Source organism: Oncorhynchus mykiss, chromosome 16 (assembly GCF_013265735.2).
Source record: "Oncorhynchus mykiss isolate Arlee chromosome 16, USDA_OmykA_1.1, whole genome shotgun sequence".
NCBI lineage: Eukaryota > Metazoa > Chordata > Actinopteri > Salmoniformes > Salmonidae > Oncorhynchus > Oncorhynchus mykiss.
Window position 1 is genome coordinate 9208971 of NC_048580.1, and position 24426 is coordinate 9233396.

At 43.7% G+C, this 24426-nt stretch overlaps 1 protein-coding gene across 3 annotated transcripts; it reads right to left on the reverse strand.

The window, feature by feature from the left end:
* Positions 1-922: 922 nt before the first annotated feature.
* On the reverse strand, positions 923-24028 carry LOC110491326 (nuclear prelamin A recognition factor). 3 transcript variants are annotated; one of them, XM_036946106.1, is made up of 11 exons: positions 23567-24028; positions 21951-22022; positions 21537-21746; positions 18941-19073; positions 10991-11125; positions 8215-8333; positions 7741-7870; positions 4090-4162; positions 3785-3922; positions 1954-2111; positions 923-1722 (listed from the first exon to the last, which is right to left on the reverse strand). In XM_036946106.1, exons 2-11 carry the CDS (start codon positions 22005-22007, stop codon positions 1478-1480), a joined length of 1398 nt encoding a protein of 465 aa, XP_036802001.1. In that variant the 5' UTR covers positions 22008-22022; positions 23567-24028; the 3' UTR covers positions 923-1477. The 3 variants fall into 3 exon arrangements, with proteins under 3 accessions (XP_036802001.1, XP_036802000.1, XP_036802002.1); XM_036946105.1 differs by lacking the exon at positions 23567-24028 and adding an exon at positions 23430-23516; XM_036946107.1 differs by lacking the exon at positions 23567-24028 and adding an exon at positions 22593-22647.
* Between the last annotated feature and the right edge of the window lie 398 nt (positions 24029-24426).

Below are 24426 nucleotides of genomic sequence, written 5' to 3' on the forward strand. Positions count from 1 at the left end.
ACTGTGAGCTACTGGTAGGTGGACTGTGAGCTACTGGTAGGTGGACTGTGAGCTACTGGTAGGTGGACTGTGAGCTACTGGTAGGTGGACTGCGAGCTACTGGTAGGTGGGCTGTGAGTTACTGGTAGGTGGACTGTGAGCTACTGGTAGGTGGACTGTGAGCTACTGGTGGGTGGACTGCGTGCTACTCGTAGGTGGACTGCGAGCTACTGGTAGGTGGACTGCGAGCTACTGGTAGGTGGACTGTGAGGTACTGGTAGGTGGGCTGTGAGCTACTGGTAGGTGGACTGCGAGCTACTGGTAGGTGGACTGCGAGCTACTGGTAGGTGGACTGTGAGCTACTGGTAGGTGGGCTGTGAGCTACTGGTAGGTGGACTGCGAGCTACTCGTAGGTGGACTGCGAGCTACTCGTAGGTGGACTGCGAGCTACTGGTAGTCCGCGATCGACCTGTTGCAGAGCTTTGCCCTAGACACTACGGTGCAGGAAAATCCCAGGAGGGCGGCCATTTCTGAGATACTGAATCCGGTGTGCCTAGAAACCGCGATCGTACCACGCTCAAAGTCGTTTAGGTCACTCGTTTTGCCCATCCTTCAATCAAACAGTAACTGAAATCCTCGATGCCTGTCTGCCTGCTTTATATAGCAGGCAGACAGCAAAGGCCAAGCCAAGGCCACGTGACTCACGTGTCTGTAGAAGTGATCCATTTTTGTGAACAGGGTGTACCTAATAAACTGTCCGGTGAGTGGCTCTCATATGGACATCATATGGCGAAGATAATTCCAGTGCTCATGACATGGATGAACACGTGCATTGCAAATGGCCGCCACACTTCCAGCATTATTAGTGAGAAGAGCTACTAGCACTTTCAATCGCTTGATTGATCATTCAGCATGTTGGAATCACAGGAGACAAAACAACGTGTCCATTTGCCAGTTGAAACAAGTACAACTGGTTTTATTTCAACTGTTTGGATCACTTCTAAGAATGCTTTTAGTCCTACTTACAGGTTTCACATTCACCACATGTTAACAGGACACAGTTTGTTTGATAGTTGTCCTGCTTCATCCCCTTGGATCAGATACAATTGTTTTCCCAATGTCACAAATGTGTCTGTCACATCATGAATTCCCTCTGGAACAAAGCACACATATTTGCTGTTTCCCCTCCATGGTGAAAGCAGTGGATCAGCCTCCACAGCACTCGAGAGCAGTACATCGGATGGAATAACAGCACCACCTTCTGGTCGAGTAAGGAAGTTCAGAATCAAGTCTTGGACATATGGGTGTTTTCCAGAGATGATTCTTTAGGCAGGGAGCAAAGGAACACAAATACAGCATCCAGGCCCTCTGCCCATCCACGCCTATACAATGTTACCTATGGAAACCACTGCAGTGGGTCCTTAGAAGACAGAGGGTCAGTGATTGATTGGGCTTTTGGATGTTGAGGTGTGTTTGGGTTTCTGTGTGTGTGTGTATCTCACCACTGTATGTGTGTCTGTGTCTGGCTGGGGGTCTGCTGTGTGTACTGTGTGTGTAGGAGTGTGTTGGCATGCGTTGAGTCCTGCCCCTCCAGCCAATCCTGGTAGAGTATGAGTAGGTCAGGGTTTGTGTCAGGCAGCCTGACTGTTAGACTGCTGTAGGCGTCCTCCATCTGCTGAACCAAGGCCTTATCCACGCGACCCCCTGTCTCTCCCTCCGCCTGCCCACGACCACTCACACAGCCTGGGGAGAGAGAGGGGGGAGAGAGAGGGGGGAGAGAGAGGGGGGAGAGAGAGGGGGGAGAGAGAGGGGGGAGAACGGCGGTCAAACAAAGTATAAGCTACAAAAATAAAGATTACACTAAATCCCTTTTCTAGTTTCTATATCCAGTTCAGTTCAACACAAACAGGTTGACAGCTGCCTCGTCACATTAACCCAAAACCAAACCAGGACCAGGAAGTAGATGTGACCTACCGCCGGGGCATGACAGCACCTCCACCAGTTGGTAGGGGATGTGTCCTGTCCTCATGCGGTGGACCAGAGTCTGGATGTTCCTGAAGCCGTAGACGGATGCAAACTGCAGCAGCACCTCCCCATCCCGCTCCAGACACACCTCCTGGAAGTCACGGTTCCTAGAGGAGGGAGGCAAGGGGGAGAGAGGAAGGGAGGCGGGGGGAGGGAGGAGGGAGGAGAGGAAGGGAGGCGGGGGGAGAGAGGGAGGGAGGAGAGAGGGAGGGAGGCGGGGGAGATAGGGAGGGAGGAGGGGGGAGAGAGGGAGGGAGGAGGGGGGAGAGAGGGAGGGAGGCGGGGGGAGATAGGGAGGGAGGAGGGGGAGAGAGGGAGGAGAGAGGGAGGGAGGAGGGGGGAGAGAGGGAGGGAGGAGAGAGGGAGGAGGGGGGAGAGAGGGAGGGAGGAGAGAGGGAGAGGAAGGGAGGCGGGGGGAGAGGAAGGGAGGCGGGGGGAGAGGAAGGGAGGCGGGGGGAGAGGAAGGGAGGCGGGGGGAGATAGGGAGAGAGGGAGGGAGGCGGGGGGAGATAGGGATGGAGGAAGGGGGAGAGAGGGAGGGAGGAGAGAGGGAGGGAGGAGGGGGGAGAGAGGGAGGGAGGAGAGAGGGAGAGGAAGGGAGGCGGGGGGAGAGGAAGGGAGGCGGGGGGAGATAGGGAGGCAGGAGGGAGGAGAGAGGGAGGGAGAGAGGGGGTGCGGGAAAGGGTTGAGATGGAGGGAGGCAGGGAGGTCAGAGAGAGGGAGATGGGACACTTTTTTTTAAATTCACTCCCTCTTTTACAGCCTGCTTCCTTTACCCTCTTTTCTACTCCTCTCCGCTCTCATCCTTCCATCTCCTGAGTTCAAATACTATTTAGGCCATTTCAATTACTTTCAAAGACATTTGCTTAACCTTTTTTGATAATACACATTTTGAACGTTGTTAAAAGCAGAATTTTATAATATTACCATTGTCAACACACTCGTCGTCACTCCCGTTTAACTACTCTAAATCACTTTGGCACAGTCGGCATCAAGTCACTTGCCCATAATGTTGCATATAACGCTGCAACTTTTTAAAAGAGCTGTCATTTTCATCTAACACTATCGAAGTTAACACTACAGATGCCTTCAATTACCAATTTATAGGTTTTTCACAATTTAGAGATATTTTAAACAACGTGTTGTTATGTTCCAAATGGATAACTTGAAATAACATGAAGTAGGTCATTAAATAATCAAAAGAAAAACATGTTTATTTATTAGCCTGGTGGTTCTAAGTATTTAGGCATGTCATGTGAAAGAGTCTAGATTATTTATGGTTGATGAAATATCATTTTAGCAACTCAAACGCAATTGCATGTGATGCAGGAATCACTGACTCACTGCAATGTTCTGTTACCAAGACACCTGCTGGTAACTCTTAACTGGTTAGGGCAGCTCATGAGGTCTCCTACAGAGGATCTGTTGACTTGGAGTGACTCTTATGACTAAAGAGGCTTCATGCATAGCTGGTTTTTATTTGACCCAGAAGAGTAAAACGTCTCTATTCTCAGCGCTTGGGGCCAATGTTCCATTCTGAGACGCTTTGTGGATGCAGGCCCAGATCTGTTTTGCTGGTTTAAATAATGTATTTGAAAATACTTTGAATAGATGTAATTGATTCAAGCCACATTATCTAAAAAAATAAAATAAAAAAACACACAGAAAATAAGTATTTAAATAAACAAAAGTCAAATCCATGCGTATTTGAACCCAGGTCAGCGCTCTTCCCTCTCCAACGGTCTCAGTTCAAGGTCTTCCATCTCTCTCCCCTCCTCACCTGAGAGTCTTGTATGTGATCTCGTCTACATCCAGACCAAACAGTTCCGTAGCAGCGTATTTGAAGACGTGTTCCAGGAAGCCCTCGGATCCTTTGCCCTCATGTCTCACCAAGGCTTGGCCCCCTGCCTCACTCAGCCTAACATGAAGATAAAGAGAAGAATGTTACACACTCGGAGTAGCTGAACCTAACAGACAGAAATACACTCACAGACACACATCACCACCTCACTGAGCAATGAGCCTGACATTGAGCACTGACAAACACTTCCTGGTTAAGAGCCCAGTGAACATTGAAACACTCACACGTGGTCTAGAGGGACAGAGTCCAGGTCTGCTACGGACACCTTCATCTGTTCCATCATGAGGAAGACCTCCCCTGGAACACACACACATTCAGTCATTAAAACAACAGACAACTTATATGGAATGCAGTGTTTGATTTTTATCAGACATAAAATGGGACCCATCACGTCCCAAAAATTGACTCGAGTTTGCCGAACGGCCCCTGGAAGCACCTGGATGATCATCAAGACTCTTGGAAGAATGTTCTGTGAACAAATGAGTCAAAAGTATAACGTTTTCGCCAGGCACGAGATGGGTCGTGCCTGGCGAACACCAAACACTGCATTCCACAGTAAGAACCTCATACCAACGGTGAAGCATGGTGGTGGTAGTGTGATGGTTTGGGGATGATTTGCTGCCTCAGGACCTGGACAACTTGCCTTAATAGAAGGAACCATGAATTCTGCTCTGTATCAGAGTTCTACAGGAGAATGTCAGGCCATCCGTCAGGGAGCTGAAGCTGAAGTGCAGCTGGGTCATGCAGCAAGACAATGATCCAAAACACACAATTAAGTCTACATGAAAATGGCTAAAAAGCAACAAATGTGAAGGTTTGGAATGGCCTAGTCAAAATTCAGGCCTAATCCCAATTGAGATGACAGGACTTGAAATGAGCAGCTCAGGCTTGAAAACCCACAAAATGTCGCTGAGTTACTGCAGTTCTGCATGGAAGAATGAGCCAAAATTCCCCCACAGCGAGCCTAAAGACTGATCAACAGCTACAGGAAGCGTTTGGTTGGATTCATTACAGCTAAAGGTGGTACAACCAGGTATTGAGTGTACTTTCTCACACAGGGGCATTGGGTGTTGCATAACTTTGTGTATGAAGAAAGTATGCAATTGTTGTGTTATTTTTTCACTCAGGTTCCCTTTATCTAATATTAGGTTTTGGCTGAAGATCTGATAAAATTCAGTATCAAAAATATGCAAAAACAGAAAATCAGAAAGGGAGCAAATATTTTACAGCTAGAGAGGATAAATATAGAGGTATAGAGGATAAATATAGAGGTATAGAGGATAGATATAGAGGTAGAGAGGATAAATATAGAGGTAGAGAGGATAGATAGAGGTAGAGAGGATAAATATAGAGGTATAGAGGATAGATAGAGGTAGAGAGGATAGATAGAGAGGTAGAGAGGATAGATAGAGAGGTAGAGAGGATAGATAGAGGTAGAGAGGATAATATTGAAATGGAAGGAGTATCAGACCACTGCAAATCTACCAAGACTTGGCCGTCCCTCTAAACTTTCAGCTCATACAAGGAGAAGACTGATCAGAGATGCAGCCAAGAGGCCCATGATCACTCTGGATGAACTGCAGAGATCTACAGCTGAGGTGGGAAACTCTGTCCATAGGACAACAATCAGTCGTATATTGCACAAATCTGGCCTTTATGGAAGAGTGGCAAGAAGAAAGCCATTTCTTAAAGATATCCATAAAAGGTGTCGTTTAAAGTTTGCCACAAGCCACCTGGGAGACACACCAAACATGTGGAAGAAGGTGCTCTGGTCAGATGAAACCAAAATTGAACTTTTTGGCAACAATGCAAAACGTTATGTTTGGCGTAAAAGCAACAGAGCTCATCACCCTGAACACACCATCCCCACTGTCAAACATGGTGGTGGCAGCATCATGGTTTGGGCCTGCTTTTCTTCAGCAGGGACAGTGAAGATGGTTAAAATTGATGGGAAGATGGATGGAGCCAAATACAGGACCATTCTGGAAGAAAACCTGATGGAGCCTGCAAAAGACCTGAGACTGGGACGGAGATTGGTCTTCCAACAAGACAATGATCCAAAACATAAAGCAAAATCTACAATGGAATGGTTCAAAAATAAACATATCCAGGTGTTAGAATGGCCAAGTCAAAGTCCAGACCTGAATCCAATCGAGAATCTGTGGAAAGAACTGAAAACTGCTGTTCACAAATGCTCTCCATCCAACCTCACTGAGCTCGAGCTGTTTTGCAAGGAGGAATGGGAAAAAATTTCAGTCTCTCGATGTGCAAAACTGATAGAGACATACCCCAAGCGACTTACAGCTGTAATCGCAGCAAAAGGTGGCGCTACAAAGTATTAACTTAAGGGGGCTGAATAATTTTGCACGGCCAATTTTTCAGTTTTTGATTTGTTAAAAAAGTTTGAAATATCCAATAAATGTCGTTCCACTTCATGATTGTGTCCCACTTGTTGTTGATGCTTCACAAAAAAATACAGTTTTATATCTTTATGTTTGAAGCCTGAAATGTGGCAAAAGGTCGCAAAGTTCAAGGGGGCCGAATACTTTTGCAAGGCACTGTAGGTAGAGAGGATAAATATAGAGGTAGAGAGGATAAATATAGAGGTAGAGAGGATAAATATAGAGGTAGAGAGGATAGATAGAGGTAGAGAGGATAAATATAGAGGTAGAGAGGATAAATATAGAGGTAGAGAGGATAAATATAGAGGTAGAGAGGATGGATAGAGGTAGAGAGGATAAATATAGAGGTAGAGAGGATAGATAGAGGTAGAGAGGATAGATAGAGGTAGAGAGAATAAATATAGAGGTAGAGAGGATAAATATAGAGGTAGAGAGGATAAATATAGAGGTAGAGAGGATAAATATAGAGGTAGAGAGGATAAATAGAGGTAGAGAGGATAAATATAGAGGTAGAGAGGATAAATATAGAGGTAGAGAGGATAAATATAGAGGTAGAGAGGATAAATATAGAGGTAGAGAGGATATATATAGAGGTAGAGAGGATATATATAGAGGTAGAGAGGATATATATAGAGGTAGAGAGGATAAATATAGAGGTAGAGAGGATATATATAGAGAGCATAAATATAGAGGTAGAGAGGATAAATATAGAGGTAGAGAGGATAAATATAGAGGTAGAGAGGATAAATATAGAGGTAGAGAGGATGGATAGAGGTAGAGAGGATAAATATAGAGGTAGAGAGGATAAATATAGAGGTAGAGAGGATAAATATAGAGGTAGAGAGGATAGATAGAGGTAGAGAGGATAGATATAGGTAGAGAGGATAAATATAGAGGTAGAGAGGATAAATATAGAGGTAGAGAGGATAAATATAGAGGTAGAGAGGATAAATATAGAGGTAGAGAGGATAAATATAGAGGTAGAGAGGATAAATATAGAGGTAGAGAGGATAGATATAGAGAGCATAAATATAGAGGTAGAGAGGATAGATATAGAGGTAGAGAGGATAAATATAGAGGTAGAGAGGATATATATAGAGGTAGAGAGGATATATATAGAGGTAGAGAGGATATATATAGAGGTAGAGAGGATATATATAGAGGTAGAGAGGATATATATAGAGGTAGAGAGGATAAATATAGAGGTAGAGGATAGATATAGAGGTAGAGAGGATAGATATAGAGGTAGAGAGGATAAATATAGAGGTAGAGAGGATAGATATAGAGGTAGAGAGGATAAATATAGAGGTAGAGGATAAATATAGAGGTAGAGAGGATAAATATAGAGGTAGAGAGGATAAATATAGAGGTAGAGAGGATAGATATTAGAGGAGAGGACAGATAGAGAGGTAGATAGGATAGATATTAGTAGAGAGGTAAGATAGAGGGGTAGAGAGGATGGAGCAGCAGTACCTGATGTGAGGACACAGTCCACGTCTCTGCTGTCCAGTAGACTGTTGTAGAACTCCTCTCGGACTGCCTCCAGTTTCTTATCGAAGCACGGGGCCACCACTATGTGGTACAGCTTGTCTGGGCTCAGCTTCTACAAGAACACAGAGAAAACACGGTTGACCTGCTGTGTGAGGTGATATAACACTTATAACACATGAGTAGTGTGGGCTCAATCAGTATTCACCTGTTGTGTGAGGTGATATAACACTTATAACACATGAGTAGTGTGGGCTCAATCAGTATTCACCTGTTGTGTGAGGTGATATAACACTGTTATAACACATGAGTAGTGTGGGCTCAATCAGTATTCACCTGTTGTGTGAGGTGATATAACACTGTTATAATAGATGAGTAGTGTGGGCTCAATCAGTATTCACCTAATGAGTTTCATTGAATCATATTGGATGGGTTGTTATAACAGATGAAAGTGTTGACCTTTTGTTTGGTAAAGTAGTCTTTAACCAGACAGCCCATAATCTGTTGAGGAGACCTGGCCGTACAGATGTGAGGAGTGACCAGACTGCCCAGGACACGCTCAGCGTACCGGATCCACCCTGGAAGAAACAGAACACATGATAAAGCCTTCTGAAATTCCTTTGAGTCCTAAAGCTCATGTTTTTCTAAAGGGTTAATTAAGGTCAGAGAAAAATGTAGAGCAAGACTAAAACAGACGTGAAACTGAGGATGAGCGCAAGAGTGAGCGAATGAGAGAGCAGGAAAAGAAGAGTGAGTCCCTTCCTGCAGGTCCTATCTCTCCCTCCTGTCCCCCTCCCTCCTTGCTCTGTCTCTCTCTCTCCCTCCATCCCTCCCAGCTCTCGCTCTCCCTCCATCCCTCCCAGCTCTCTCTCCCTCCCTCCCCCCCTCCAAGCTCAATCTCTCTCTCTCGTTCCCTCCCTCCTCCCAGCCCAGTCTCTCTCGCTCCCTCCCTCCCAGCCCAATCTCTCTCTCGCTCCCTCCCTCCCCCTTCCAGCCCAAACTCTCTCCCGCTCCCTCCCTCCCTCCTAGCCCAGTTTCTCTCGCTCCCTCCCTCCGAGCCCAATCTACCTCTCTCGCTCCCTCCCCCCTCCCAGCCCCTCTCGCTCCCTCCCTCCCTCCCAGCACAATCTCTCTCTCTCGCTCCCTCACTCCCCCCCCAGCCCAATCTTTCTCTCGCTCCCTCCCTCCCAGCCCAGTTTCTCTCCCTCCCTCCCTCCCTCCCTCCCTCCCTCCTTCCCAGCCCAGTCTCCCTTGCTCCCTCCCTCCCAGCCAAATCTCTCTTGCTCCCTCCCTCCCTCCCTCCCTCCCTCCCTCCCTCCCAGCCCAATCTCTCTCTCTTGCTCCCTCCCTCCCTCCCTCCCAGCCCAATCTACCTCCCTCCCAGCCAAATCTCTCTCGCTCCCTACCAGCCCAATCTCTCCCTCCCTCCCTCCCTCCCTCTCAGCCCAATCTCCCTCCCAGCCAAACCTCTCTCCCTCCCTCTCAGCCCAATCTCCCTCCCAGCCAAACCTCTCTCCCTCCCTCCCTCCCTCCCTCTCTGCCCAATCTCCCTCCCAGCCAAACCTCTCTCCCTCCCTCCCTCCCTCTCAGCCCAATCTCCCTCCCAGCCAAACCTCTCTCCCTCCCTCTCAGCCCAATCTCCCACCCAGCCAAACCTCTCTCCCTCCCTCCCTCCCTCTCTGCCCAATCTCCCTCCCAGCCAAACCTCTCTCCCTCCCTCTCAGCCCAATCTCCCTCCCAGCCAAACCTCTCTCCCTCCCTCCCTCCCTCTCTGCCCAATCTCCCTCCCAGCCAAACCTCTCTCCCTCCCTCTCAGCCCAATCTCCCTCCCAGCCAAACCCCTCTCCCTCCCTCCCAGCCCTATATTAAATCTCCCATTACTCAACAACAAAAATGAAGAAAAAAAACTGTTGCGCTGCAACTCCCTGAAGACAAATAATGTATATGAAACGCTTCAGTCTGCTTTTAGACCCCATCATAGCACTGACAAATTAACTTTTAATGGCGTCAGACCGAGGCTCTGTCCTCGTGCTCCTAGACCTTAGAGCTGTTTTTGACGTCATCGATCACCAGTCTTTTGGAGAGACTGGAAACCCTAATCGGTCGACACGGACAAGTTCTGGCCTGGTTTAGATCTTATCTGTCGGGAAAAATATCAGTTTGTCTCCTGTGGCTGGCTTACTAGTGCTCTTCCATGCCGTCCCTAGGAGTGGGTTGAGTCACTGACGTGATCTTCATGAGCGGTGGAGGAGATCTTCGTGGGCTATACTTAGCCTTGTCTCAGCGTAGTAAGTTGGTGGTCTGTTGATATCCCTCTAGTGGTGTGGAGGCTGTGCTTTGGCAAAGTGGGTGGGGCTAAATCCTGCCTGGTTGGCCCTGTTCGGGCGTATCGTCGGACGGGGCCACAGTGTCGTCCCCCCCCCCCCACACCTGTCTCAGTCTCCAGTATCTATGCTGCAATAGTCTATGTGCCGGGGGGTTAGGGTCAGTCTGTAATATCTGGTGTACTTCTCCCATCTTATCTGGTGTCCTATGTGAATTTAAGAATGCTTCCTCTAATTCTCTCCTCCAGGAGGACCTGAGCCCTAGGACCATGCCTCAGGACTACCTGGCCTGACGACTCCTGGCTGTCCCCAACCCAGCTGGTTATGCTGCTGCTCCAGTTTCAACTGTTCTGCCCGCGGCTATGGAACCCTGACCTATTCACCAGACGTGCTACCTTGTCCCGGACCTGCTGTTTTGGACTCTCTCTCTCTCTCTCTCTACCGCACCTGCTGTTTCTAACTCTGAATGATCGGCTATGAAAAGCCAACTGACATTTACTCCTGACGTGCTGACCTGTTGCATCCTCTATAACCACGGTGATTATTATTTGACCCTGCTGGTCATCTATGAACGTTTGAACATCTTGAAGTACAATCTGGCCTGAAATGGCCATGTACTCTTACAATCTCCACCCTGCACAGCCAGAAGAACACTGAACAAACTTTCAGAGCCTGGTTCCTCTCTAGGTTTCTTCCTAGGTTCCTGGCCTTTCTAAGGAGTTTTTCCTTAGCCACCGCGCACTTTTACTATGCTTCCTGTTATTAAGTTTAATTTATGCATTTTTTTTTTAGTTTCAGGTTTTGTACAGCAGCTTCAAACAGCAGAAAACCCTTTGTTGTTATGGAAATTACATTTCACAGCGGTTTAGATGGTTCAATGACTTCCTACACTGTAAATATGTAAATATTACCTGGACAGGAGGAGGTGAACATGGGTAGGGCCTGGTTGTCATGGTTCCTCTTGCGGTACCTCTGGACAAATTCTCTCTGGCTCTCCAGAATACTGAAGCCTGCAGCTAGAGTGGTATCAAACACATACTGCACCCCTACAGAGGGAGACAGGGGGGGGGGGACAATGATTCATCTGGTAGATGCCTGTGAATGTACCGCACACATATACTTCACACACACACACGCTACGTTGTACTAAGTCAGACGCACACAGAATCTCTCTTACGACACACACACACATCTGTTTTACTGTACTTGTGAGGATTTTTGGGGACCAACAATTGATACCCATTCAAAATGCTATTTTCCCTAACCCCTAATGTCTAGTCCTAAAATGTGGGCTTTGGTAATAATGCCTAACTTGCGCTAGTGAGAATTTATCGCCCTCCCTCTGCCTCAACATGTGCTCTTAGTCAATTATCTGACTTCCTATCAAACTACGCTAAATCTGAATTCTAAATCTGAATTCTAAATCTGAATTCTAAATCTAAATCTGAATTCTAAATCTGAATTCTAAATCTGAATTCTAAATCTGAATTCTTTGTGATCTAAATCTGAATTCTAAATCTTAATCTGAATTCTAAGTCTAAATCTGAATTCTAAATCTGAATTCTAAATCTAAATCTGAATTCTAAATCTGAATTCTTTGTGATCTAAATCTGAATTGGTTGATGCCAGCTTCTGATAGACTGACAGATTTAGCTCAATGCAGATATCTAACTCAACCAACCCGTCCCAACTTTAAAAACACCCTGAAAAATACCCGTAGCTTAAAGATGCTTTAAATATTATTTCGAGAAACGACCCTCATGAGTATGCAGCCAATGGAATTTTTGCTAATGAGTTCAGTGACCACTTATCCGTTTCCTGCATAAGAGATGCAAAGCTAAATCTCACCCTCGCATTATTACAAAGAGAAATTACAGGAATTTCAATGAGCAACAATTCCTGTCTGAGAATTGGGGGGTGTCAGATATCTGACTCGGATCAGGCCCTAAATTGTTTAACTTCCTTGCTCAACTCTATTGCAGATAAGCACGCACCGTTCAAGACACTAAAAGATAGAGGTACTTCCTGGTTCACACATGAAACTGCCAGAGGAACTTCAGAGGAAGCATTTAGCTTGGGCTCAGGCTGACGTTTGACTGGCAGTCCTTCAGATGCTTGAGACATACTGAGGTCTATCCCTAGTTAGTAAAGCAACATTGGCATACTTCTTCAACTGTGTATCTGAGAATGGTGGGAATCCAGCTGCCTTCTAGAAGGTAGTCAAATCTCTGAAACAAAACTCCACGCCCTCATTAACCCAGCAGGTTATGACAGACTCGTAACAGATAAGATGAACATTTGTGGTGCTTTTAATAACCACTCTGACTCTTCAGGCCACCTATTTGATGAAATATATTTGGAAAACTCTGATTCCAGTAGAGGGAGCCCTTTACTCACCTCGAGCTAGGTTGCAGAGAACGATACATTCCCAGATACACATTGCTCATTTGATGCCTATGATGTACTGCCTTATTGAAGATCGATGTAAAACATTCCACTGGGGCTGACTCACATGATGCCTTTTTGCTGTAGCTTTCTTCCCCAGTTATTGCAGAATCATTAACACATCACAAACACACACACACACACACACACACACACACACACACACACACACACACACACACACACACACACACACATAGTACCAGTCAAAAGTTGTCACACCCACTCATTCAATGGTTTTTCTTTATTTTCTACATTGTAGAATAATAGTGAAGACATCAAAACTCTGAAATAACACATTTGGAATTATGTAGTAACCAAAAAAGTGTTAAACAAATCAAAATATATTTAATATTTTAGATTCTTCAAAGTGGCCCCCCTTTGAACACTCTTGGCATTCTCTCAACCACCTTTATTAGGTTTTGGTTTTGTTGTTGTTTTTACTTCACCTTTATTTATCAATACTCTTTTAAAATGCATATTGATGAACTTTGTAAACGGCTAAAAATCAAGCTAGGCTTCCTCTATAGAAACAGGACATGTTTGTCCTCTATACAAATAGAAGACAAATTGTGCAAGCTACTTTTATGTCTGTTATAGATTATGGGGATATTATTTACATGCATGCTACGGCATCAAAACTTAAAATCGCTGGATGCTACTTATCATTGCGCACTTAGGTTTGTTACGGGTGCTAGCTACAGAACTCACCACTGTGTTTTATATCAACATGTGAGTTGGACTTCGCTGTCCATGAGACGAGAACAACATGCTCTCGTGTTTGTCTATAAAGCTGGGACCGAGAGACTGAAAAACAGCTTCTATCTCACGGCCATCAGACTGTTAAACAGCCACCACTAACATTGAGTGGCTGCTGCCAACACACTGACTCAACTCCAGCCACTTTAATATTGGGAAGTGATGGGAATTGATGTAAAATATCACTAGGCACTTTAAACAATGCTACTTAATATAATGTTTACATTATTTATCTCATATGTATAGGTATATACTGTACTCTATATCATCTACTGTATCCTTATGTAATACATGTATCACTAGCCACTTTAACTATGCCACTTTGTTTACATACTCATCTCATATGTATATACTGTACTCAATACCATCTACTGTATCTTGACTATGCCGCTCTGTACCATCACTCATTCATATATCTTTATGTACATATTCTTTATCCCTTTACACTTGTGTGTATAAGGTAGTAGTTTTGGAATTGTTAGTTAGATTACTTGTTGGTTATTACTGCATTGTCGGAACTAGAAGCACAAGCATTTCGCTACACTCGCATTAACATCTGCTAACTATGTGTATGTGACAAATAAAATTTGATTTGATTTAAAGCACTTCTGAATAAGCTACCTTCTTATTTATCATCACTCATCAATATTAGAATTATAATTCCTAAAACCAGGTCTCAAGCATGGATTCCACTTGAGGCCCATGCGGTTTCCACAGAGTTGGGTAAGGCTGCCTTTTCCTGTTACGCTCCTTGCCTGTGGAATAGTCTGCAGACTAAACTTAAACATGAGACTCTTGTCCCCCAGTCGCCCATTTTAAATATTTAGTGGAGCATTTTTATTTTTGTATTGCTTCTAACTGTTTCGGGTAATGCAAGTTCTGCTGTTAGGGGAATAACCTGTTAGGGGAATAACCTGTTAGGGGAATAACCTGTTAGGGGAATAACCTGTTAGTGGAATAACCTGTTAGTAGAATAACCTGTTAGGGGAATAACCTGTTAGGGGAATAACCTGTTAGTAGAATAACCTGTTAGGGGAATAACCTGTTAGGGGAATAACCTGTTAGGGGAATAACCTGTTAGGGGAATAACCTGTTAGGGGAATAACCTGTGTGTAAATGTAATCTGTTGCTGTATGTTTTTGTGTTATCTGTGATGGTTTTGTTTGTCTTGTGTAGTTTCTTAATCATTGTACCTAAACTGTATGTGTAAACATGTATACGCAGGGCCCAGCTGTAAAAGACACCCTGGTCTCAGTCTGTGTTCCTTGTTGAAATAAAGGTGTAATAATAATTTAACTAGGTAAGTCAGTTAAGAACAAATTCTTATTTACAATGACGGCCTACACCGGCCAAACCCGAACGACACTGGGCCAATTGTGCACCGGCTTATGGGACTCCCAATCACGGCCGGTTGTGATACAGCCAGGATTCGAACTAGGGTGTCTGTAGTGACGCCTCTAGCACCCAACCACCTGGGATGCATTTAATTTAACAGGTGTGCCTTGTTAAAAGTTAATTTGTGGAATTTCTTTCCTTCTTAACGCATTTGAGCCAATCAGTTGTGTTGTAACAAGGTAGGATTGCAATACAGAAGATAGCCCTATTTGGTAAAAGACCAAGTCCATATTATGGAAAGAACAGCTCAAATAAGCAAAGCGAAACGATAGTCCATCATTACTTTAAGACATGAAGGTCATTCAATCAGGATCATTTCAAAGTTTCTTCTAGTGCAGTAACAAAAACCATCAAGAGCTATGATGAAACTGGCTCTATGAGGACCGCCACAGGAAAGGAAGACCCAGAGTTACCTCTGTTGCATAGGATAAGTTGCAGCCCAAATAATTGCTTCACAGATTTCAAGTCACAGACACATCTCAACATCTCACCGATCACATCTCAACGATTATGATTTTTCAACGCAGATACCGATTGATTATTGGAGGACCAAAAAAAGCCGATACCGATTAAATCTGCAATTTTTTAAAATGTATTTGTAATAATGACAATTACAACAAAACTGAATGAAAAGTTAAAATAAGTTAATATAATACATCAATAAAATCAATTTAGCCTCAAATAAATAATGAAACATGTTCAATTTGGTTTAAATAATGCAAAAACAAAGTGTTGGAGAAGAAAGTAAAAGTGCAATATGTGCCATGTTAGAAAGCTAACGTTTAAGTTCCTCAGAACATGAGAACATATGAAAGCTGGTGGTTCCTTTTGACATGAGTCTACAATATTCCCAGGTAAGAAGTTTTCGGTTATAGTTATTATAGGACTTATAGGACTATTTCTCTCTATACCATTTGTATTTCATATACCTTTGACTATTGGATGTTCTTATAGGCACTTTAGTATTGCCAGTGTAACAGAATAGCTTCCGTCCCTCTCCTCGCCCCTACCTGGGCTCGAACCTGGGCTCCTCGCCCCTACCCGGGCTCGACAACAGCCACCCTCGAAGCAGCGAAACCAATGCAGAGCAAGGGGAACAACTACAAGTCTCAGAGCGAGTGACGTTTGAAATGCTATTAGCGCGCACCCTGCTAACTAGCTAGCCATTTCACATCGGTTACACCAGCCTAATCTCGGGAGTTGATAGGCTTGAATTCATAAACAGCTCAATGCTTGAAGCACAGCGACGAGCTGCTGGCAAAACGCATGAAAGTGCTGTTTGAATGAATGCTTACGAGTCTGCTGGTGCCTACCATCGCTCAGTCAGACTGCTCTATCAAATCAGACTTAATTATAACATAATAACACAGAAATACGAGCCTTATGTCATTAATATGGCCGAATCCGGAAACTATCATCTCGAAAACAAGACGTTTAATCTTTCAGTGAAACACGGAACCGTTCCGTATTTTATCTAAGTCTAAATATTTCTGTTACATTTCACAACCTTCAATGTTATGTCATAATTATGTAAAATTCTGGCAAATTAGGTGGCCCAAACTGTTGCATATACACCGACTCTGCGTGCAATGAACGCAAGAGAAGTGACACAATTTCACCTGGTTAATATTGCCTGTTAACCTGGATTTCTTTTAGCTAAATATGCAGGTTTAAAAATATATACTTCTGTGTATTGATTTTAAGAAAGGCATAGATGTTTATGGTTAGGTACACGTTGGAGCAACGAGTCCTTTTTCGCAAATACGCACCGCATCGATTATATGCAATGCAGGACACGCTAGATAAACTAGTAATATCATCAAACATGTGTAGCTAACTAGTGATTATGATTGATTGATTGTTTTTTATAAGATAAGTTTAATGCTAGCTAGCAACTTACCTTGTCTTACTGCATTCGCATAACAGGCAGTCTCCTCATGGAGTGCAATGAGAGCAGGTGGTTAGAGCGTTGGACTAGTTAACTGTAAGTTTGCAAGATTGAATCCCCGAGCTGACAAGGTAAAAATCTGTCATTCTGCCCCTGAACAAGGCAGTTAGGCCGTTCCTAGGCTGTCATTGAAAATAAGAATGTGTTCTTAACTGACTTGCCTTGTTAAATAAAGATTACATAAAAGTGTAAAATAAGAATATATTTATATATTTTTTTTATCGGCCAAAACGTTGTCCAAAAATACAGATTTCCGATTGTTATGAAAACTTGATATCGGCCTTAATTAAATCGGCCATTCCGATTAAATCGGTCGACCTCTAGTTCAGAGGAGACTGTGGGAATCAGGCCTTCATGGTGAAATTGCTGCAAAGAAACCACTACTAAAGGACACCAATAATAAGAAGAGACAGGCTTGGGCCAAGAAACATGAGTAATGGACATTAGATCGGTGGAAATATATCCTTTGGTCTGATGAGTCCAAATTATAAATTTTTGGTCCCAACCGCTGTGTCTTTGTGAGTCGTAGAGTAGGTTAACGGATAATCTCTGCATGTGTGGTTCCCACCGTGAAGCATAGAGGAGGAGGTGGTGTGATGATACGTTGCTGGTGACACTGTCTGATTTATCTAGAATTAAAAAGGCACACTTAACCAGAATGGCTACCACAGAACTCTGCAGCGATACGCCATCCAAGAAGGAGAGTGATGGAGTGCTGCATCAGATGACCTGGCCTCCACAATCACCTGACCTCAACCCAATTGAGATGGTTTGGGATGAGTTGAAGAAAAAGCAGCCAACAAGTGCTCAGTATGTGGGAAGTCCTTCAAGACGGTTGGAAAAGCATTCCAGGTGAATCTGGTTGAGAGAATGCCAAGAGTGTGAAAAGCTGTCATCAAGGCAAAGGGTGGCTACTTTGAAGAATCAAAAATATATTTTGATTTGTTTTTTGGTCACTACATGATTCCATATGTGTTATTTCATAGTTGTGATGTCTTCACTATTATTCTACAATGTAAAAAATAGTTCAAATAAAGAAAAACCCTTGAATGAGTAGGTGTGTCCAAACTTTTGACTGGTACTGTATACTTCCGTAACTGTTTTCAACTGGTACCGCGGGACTTGAGTCTTGTGACTCGTCTGAAGGTTCGAACGCTACAGACGATTTGACGAGAAGACCGATTTTCAGGATGTCTCATGTTCTGACAAACACCGCTCGAGTGCAGTCATCTTTTACAGCGGAAGTGAAAGGATGAGGAAGTGCGACATGGGCGGATGAGGAAGTGCGACATGGGCGGATGAGGAAGTGCGACATGGGCGGATGAGGAAGTGCGACATGGGCGGAAGAGGAAGTGCGACATGGGCGGATGAGGAAGTGCGACATGGGCGGATGAGGAAGTGCGACATGGGCGGATGAGGAAGTGCGACATGGGCGGATGAGGAAGTGCGACATGGGCGGATGAGGAAGTGCGACATGGGCGGATGAGGAAGTGCGACATGGGCGGAAGAGGAAGTGCGACATGGGCGGATGAGGAAGTGCGACATGGGCGGATGAGGAAGTGCCACATGGGCGGATGAGGAAGTGCGACATGGGCGGATGAGGAAGTGCGACATGGGCGGATGAGGAAGTGCGAAATAGGCGGATGCGGTGGATTGAGACGCATCCAATGCAAAAAATACATATCTCTAGTTTAAACTGACAGATTTTTAATGGAGACGTTTTGTATTACGCCAATTGGATTTCCGCGGGGGGCGCGGACATCGACTTTAGGGTTAAGGCCACCTTGAAATTAGACTTGCTGTTTTCCATATGCCAGTTCAGATCAGGTATAAGGGAGGGGATGTGTGAGAGTTGTGTTTGTTTTGATGAATCATGTGGTATTCATTGCATTGGTATTATCTTACATGATGTGTATTAAATTGTCTATGTTCATGTTCACAAGGCTCCCTTGTAAATGACACGCTGGTGATCCACCCTATAAAAATAAAAAGTTAAATACAAAAAATAACAACCCCTAACCCTAACCCCTAATCCTAAACCTAACCCCTAATCCTAAACCTAACCCCTAATCCTAAACCTAACCCCTAATCCTAAACCTAACCCCTAATCCTAACCCCTAATCCTAAACCTAACCCTAAAACTGTCAGCCTTCTCCTTGGATTACTATTCAGATGGGGACTTCTGGTCAGAATTACAGTAAAACGGACGGACAGACACACACACACACACACACACTCCAATGCAACTACAGGGTTTGTCTCTGGAAAAGCCAATTGAAATCTACCACAGAGACATAGATACACACTCCCTTACCGAGGCTCTTGAGGAAGCCACAGAGTTTGCGTGTGGCCTCAGGAATGTCCAGACCGAACTTGACAGCAAAGAAAGGCAGAGACTGGGAACACACTGACACCACCAGGACCTGGTGTTTGGTGACGTCACACTTCTGTAATAGTACATAGAGAGAGAGAGATATGTCACACTTCTGTTATAGTACATAGAGAGACACGTCACACTTCTGTAATAGTAGATAGAGGGAGGGAGAGACACGTCACACTTCTGTAATAGTACATAGAGAGAGAGAGAGAGAGAGACACGTCACACTTCTGTAATAGTAGATAGAGGGAGAGAGAGAGACACGTCACACTTCTGTAATAGTAGATAGAGGGAGAGAGAGAGAGAGAGACACGTCACACTTCTGTAATAGTACATAGAGAGAGAGAGACACGTCACACTTCTGTAATAGTACATAGAGAGAGAGAGACACGTCACACTTCTGTAATAGTAGATGGAGGGAGAGAGACACGTCACACTTCTGTAATAGTACATAGAGGGCGAGAGAGACACGTCACACTTCTGTAATAGTACATAGAGAGAGAGACACGTCACACTTCTGTAATAGTAGATGGAGGGAGAGAGACACGTCACACTTCTGTAATAGTACATAGAGGGAGAGAGAGACACGTCACACTTCTGTAATAGTACATAGAGAGAGAGACACGTCACACTTCTGTAATAGTACATAGAGGGCGAGAGAGACACGTCACACTTTTGTAATAGTAGATAGAGGGAGAGAGACACGTCACACTTCTGTAATAGTACATAGAGAGAGATAGAGAGAGGTCACACTTCATCCAGGAAAAGAGAGACAAGTCACACTTCTGTAATAGTAGAGAGAGAGACACGTCACACTTCTGTAATAGTAGAGAGAGAGAGAGAGAGAGAGACACGTCACACTTCTGTAATAGTAGATGGAGGGAGAGAGCGACATGTCACACTTCTGTAATAGTACATAGAGAGAGATAGAAAGAGGTCACACTTCATCCAGGAAGAGAGAGACCATTTGCCTGACATCCACATTAAATGCCCCATACATTTCAGTTAAGTGAAACAAAGTTTAACCAAACAATCAGTAGGCAAGGCAGGCAAAAAGACCAGTATTAACAACACACATCACGAGGTGATCTGGAAAGTACAGTAAAGATAACCAAACCATTCCTCTTTCCTCCCAGACAGCGTTAGCCCTTGTCTCTTTAGTTACATCACAAAGCTACTCAGATCTCCACAAGCGCTTGGCTTCCACTAGATAGCATAGCCACAATGCCATTCTCATTGAAAGCAAGTCTAAAAATCGGTAGATCTGTTCTATGCTTCCCGTTTCTATGCTTCCTGTTTCTTTTTTGCATCTTTTACTTTCGGTTTTCTACACCAGCTTAAACCAGATGAAGATAATATATTTTGGGGTTTAAAAAATATATTTCACAGCATTTTAGATGGTACAATAATTATGTACACATAAACTGAAATTAGGCGAAGAATTAGAATTTTAGCAATCAGGAAATGGCAGTGATTTCCGCATATTGCACTTTTAAGGTTATATTATTAAAATGACATGTTATTAAGAGAAGAGAAATTGCTGAGGTTTATTACTTTTTGGCTGTGGTAACTAATGATAACCCAAGTGCTTAGGAAGGCTAATCATGTGAGGAGTCCAGGGTTGAATTCCTTAGGGACCATCTCAGCAACACATTTAGTCCAAAAAAAGAAGAGGGGAACAAATTGGCTCTTATTGCATAAGTCCAGGTAGTTCAAAATACAAAAAGGCACTCGCACATCTGAGCAATCTTATTTGCAGGTTCATGGCAACAGTTGAACAAGACGAAGGAAAAAGGAAACCTCACACTGCTCTTGATAGTATCACTGATATTTAATAAGCTTTACGTATCGGCCTCACGGCCTTCGTCAGAGCTTTTGTGAATTAAAAAAAAATGTGCACCCTTATGTGGACCTGGCCCCTCCCACAGCCGTTCCACACATCGAAGGGGGTTGGAGGCGTTGGAAAACAAATAAGTGCTGCCAAATATAACAACATGCATTTCATAAATATTACAAAAGTGTATAAATAAAACGTATTAAACACGTCTGTAAAACTAAAATGAGGACATGGCAAGTTTTCACTAATCATTGGGTACATTAATAAGTAATGAGTAATCTTAAATAGGCACATTATTCATGTTCAAATTCACAACATAACATACACAGGCATTTCATCATTAAGTCCTTTAGGAAATATCTGTCTGATATCTTAACTTTCTCTACGCCACAAAATCTACCTATTTGGTAACACTTATTTGTTTTCCTTCACCTCCAACCCCTTTCGATGTGTGGAACGGCTGTGGGAGGGGCGAGGTCCACATAAGGGTGCTCATTTTTTTATCACAAAAGCTCTGACGAAGGCCATGAGGCCGATATGTAAGCTTATTAAATATCAGTGATACTATCAAGAGCAGTGTGCAGTTTCCTTTTTCCTTCATAAGTCCAGGTAGTCCCTCCCTGTTTCCTCAAGTTTTCCTCCGTTTGGTGCCTATTGAATATGACCCAGGTAGCCTGGTCAGTGGTCCAGTAGTACCTTGTTCTGGCCCAGGACCCGGGCCACCTCCTCCAGGTTCTGTTGAGAGATCTTTAGGCTCTCCTCCTCTGACACACAGCCCTCACAGGACAGACAGGCACTCAGCAACACCTGCTGCTGAAGGGGAGGAGAGGAGGCAGGGACCTCTCTGTTGGCTACATCTTCCTCCGGAAGGGAGCTAACGCCTGCACCACTCTGCTTCTTGTTGCACTGGAAATGATCAATCAATACATCAATCAAGGTTAGAATTGGCCACGATATAAAATGTTTGACTATCATATGCTAAAAGTAACACACTCAAACAACTGGGACAGATACTCAGCAACACCAGATACGATTGGAATGACAATTTATGTTGCAGAGAGCCACTTCCACACTGCACAGTGAAACCACAAACATTACATGGGCTCTTACCTGTTTAGTGCAATTCTCACACTTCTCCTTGCGTCTTCTCATGTTCACTTCTGACATTTTTAAATGATATGGCTGTTGGATTTCACACAAACACAAGAGCAAGGTCAGTGAGCCATCCAACTCAACAGTAGACCTAATTCTGCATTATCCATCCAACTCAACAGTAGACCTAACTCTGCATTATCCATCCAACTCAACAGTAGACCTAACTCTGCATTATCCATCCAACTCAGCAGTAGACCTTACCCTGCATTATCCATCCAACTCAACAGTAGACCTAACTCTGCATTATCCATCCAACTCAACAGTAGACCTAACTTTGCATTATCCATCCAACTCAACAGTAGACCTAACTTTGCATTATCCATCCAACTCAACGGTAGACCTAACTCTGCATTATCCATCCAACTCAACAGTAGACCGAACTCTGCATTATCCATCCACATCAACAGTAGACCTAACTCTGCATTAGCCATCCAACTCAACAGTAGACCTAACACTGCATTATCAATCCAACTGAACAGTAGACCTAACTTTGCATTATCCATCCAACTCAACAGTATACCTAACTCTGCATTATCCATCCAACTCAACAGTAGACCTAACCCTGCATTATCCATCCAACTCAACAGTAGACCTAACTCTGCATTATCCATCCAACTCAACAGTAGACCTTGAATCTTCACAACACCTCTACACATTCTCCTTGGACAACTGCCCACTACTAAGATCCAAACTAAATTGCTAGTGTTTGTTTTTGTGTGTGTGTGCGACTCAACTCCACCCAACTTCTACATTGTTAACCCTGTCCTAACCAATCAGGATCATTCTTCTTATCTCAACAGCAGCAGATTATAATGATTTTAAACTGCCTGTTGCGACATAACAGCGTCCTGTCATCACGAAATAGCACACATAATTGCACCAAATGTGTGAATAGGCAGGCGATAGAGCCTTATTCTTTTATATGCTATTACATAGGTACATTATGATAACTATGTTGATGAAGACCCGAAGCATCTGTGCTCTTGGTAGGCTACTAAAACAACAACAACAAATGAGTAGCTCGCGACACATGTTTAATTTATTTATAAAGTATCTCTCGTGCTAGAAAAGGACGGAGAACCCTGGGCTACTGTATTCAATATTGGCTTACATATCATACAGTAACCATAGACACAAATAACATAACGATATATAATAATAATCTACTATTATAATTGTCTGATATATTATGCAATAAATGGTAAATAACAGTTGATGCATCTGTGAGAACATATCGGCCTATTATCAGGAACAAATTTAAACAGCAATTGTGGTGGAAATTAGTATTCATATCCTGGTAATATGGTTAAAGGATCTATTATTATGCTTTCTGGTCAGTTTTAAATCCCTAACTAAACACTAATTGGAGGCAGGAGAAAAAATATTCCTTTCTTATCATCAAATGTGTAATGTCTTGCTTGCCTAAAAGACAACCTTGCTCTCCAGAACCCGAGCGTCTATGAAGGCGACACAAGCTACATCTATGACGTCTATACCAGGGTCCATCGTCAGCCACGTATTAGTAAAATTGTATATTTCAATAAATAAGTGAATATTCTATATGCACTCACCGGTTGGACGTTTTCTACTGTTCTGCTTTTAAACAAAATAGTTCAAAAACATTTCAAGAAGAAAGGGGGAGTTAGAGCAGGGTTCTAGATAGCAGGTGATCTCATAGAGCTTGCTCAGCAATATCTGGAGCGATTACGGTACAGCTGGAAGGCAACAACCGTCAACACGCGACTCGGCCACGGTTTCGGTCACAAGACCTGCTAATGTTGAAATGAGTCCGGGGTTCCAGACAAGTTTTCACGACGACTTGACTTCAGAATACGTGACTCCATTGTGTTCACCGGTCATTGAAGAGCGCATGCGTAAAACCTTTCCCCGCCTCGACAGATATCGTCATTGCTTTTTGGTACACCAAAAATTCCAATGGGACGCTGCTTTGCAGCATTGCGTTGCAGAAGCAGTTGTAGCGTGTTCTGTGTGTTGCACGTTGGATTTCCAACGTATGCATCAAATTGTATGCGTAGACTTGACATAAATAGTATATGATCAAATAAACCGAAAATAAAAGAGACGGTGCGTTTTTTTCTTCTACGTTTTTGTGTGATTTTTAAAATATCAGAGACACAAGATGTTAGAAATATTGGGCGGATTCGATTATGTTACTGTGAGACGGTCTATGGCGCGTGACGTCACGAGCAAAAGCGGCGAGGGAGGAGCGCCACAGTTTCAAACCCAGAGGTGCAATATTGCGAGACTTCCGAGAACGCTTGTGAAACAAACCAAACAGACCGTGCTTGGTTTTTAGCCTTTGACAAATCAATGAGAGAAAAACAATATTCCTTAGTTAATTTTCTCAAAATCTAAAGGCACGACCTAGATTCGAGCCAATGTCTTAAATAGTTGAACATGTTATTACTCG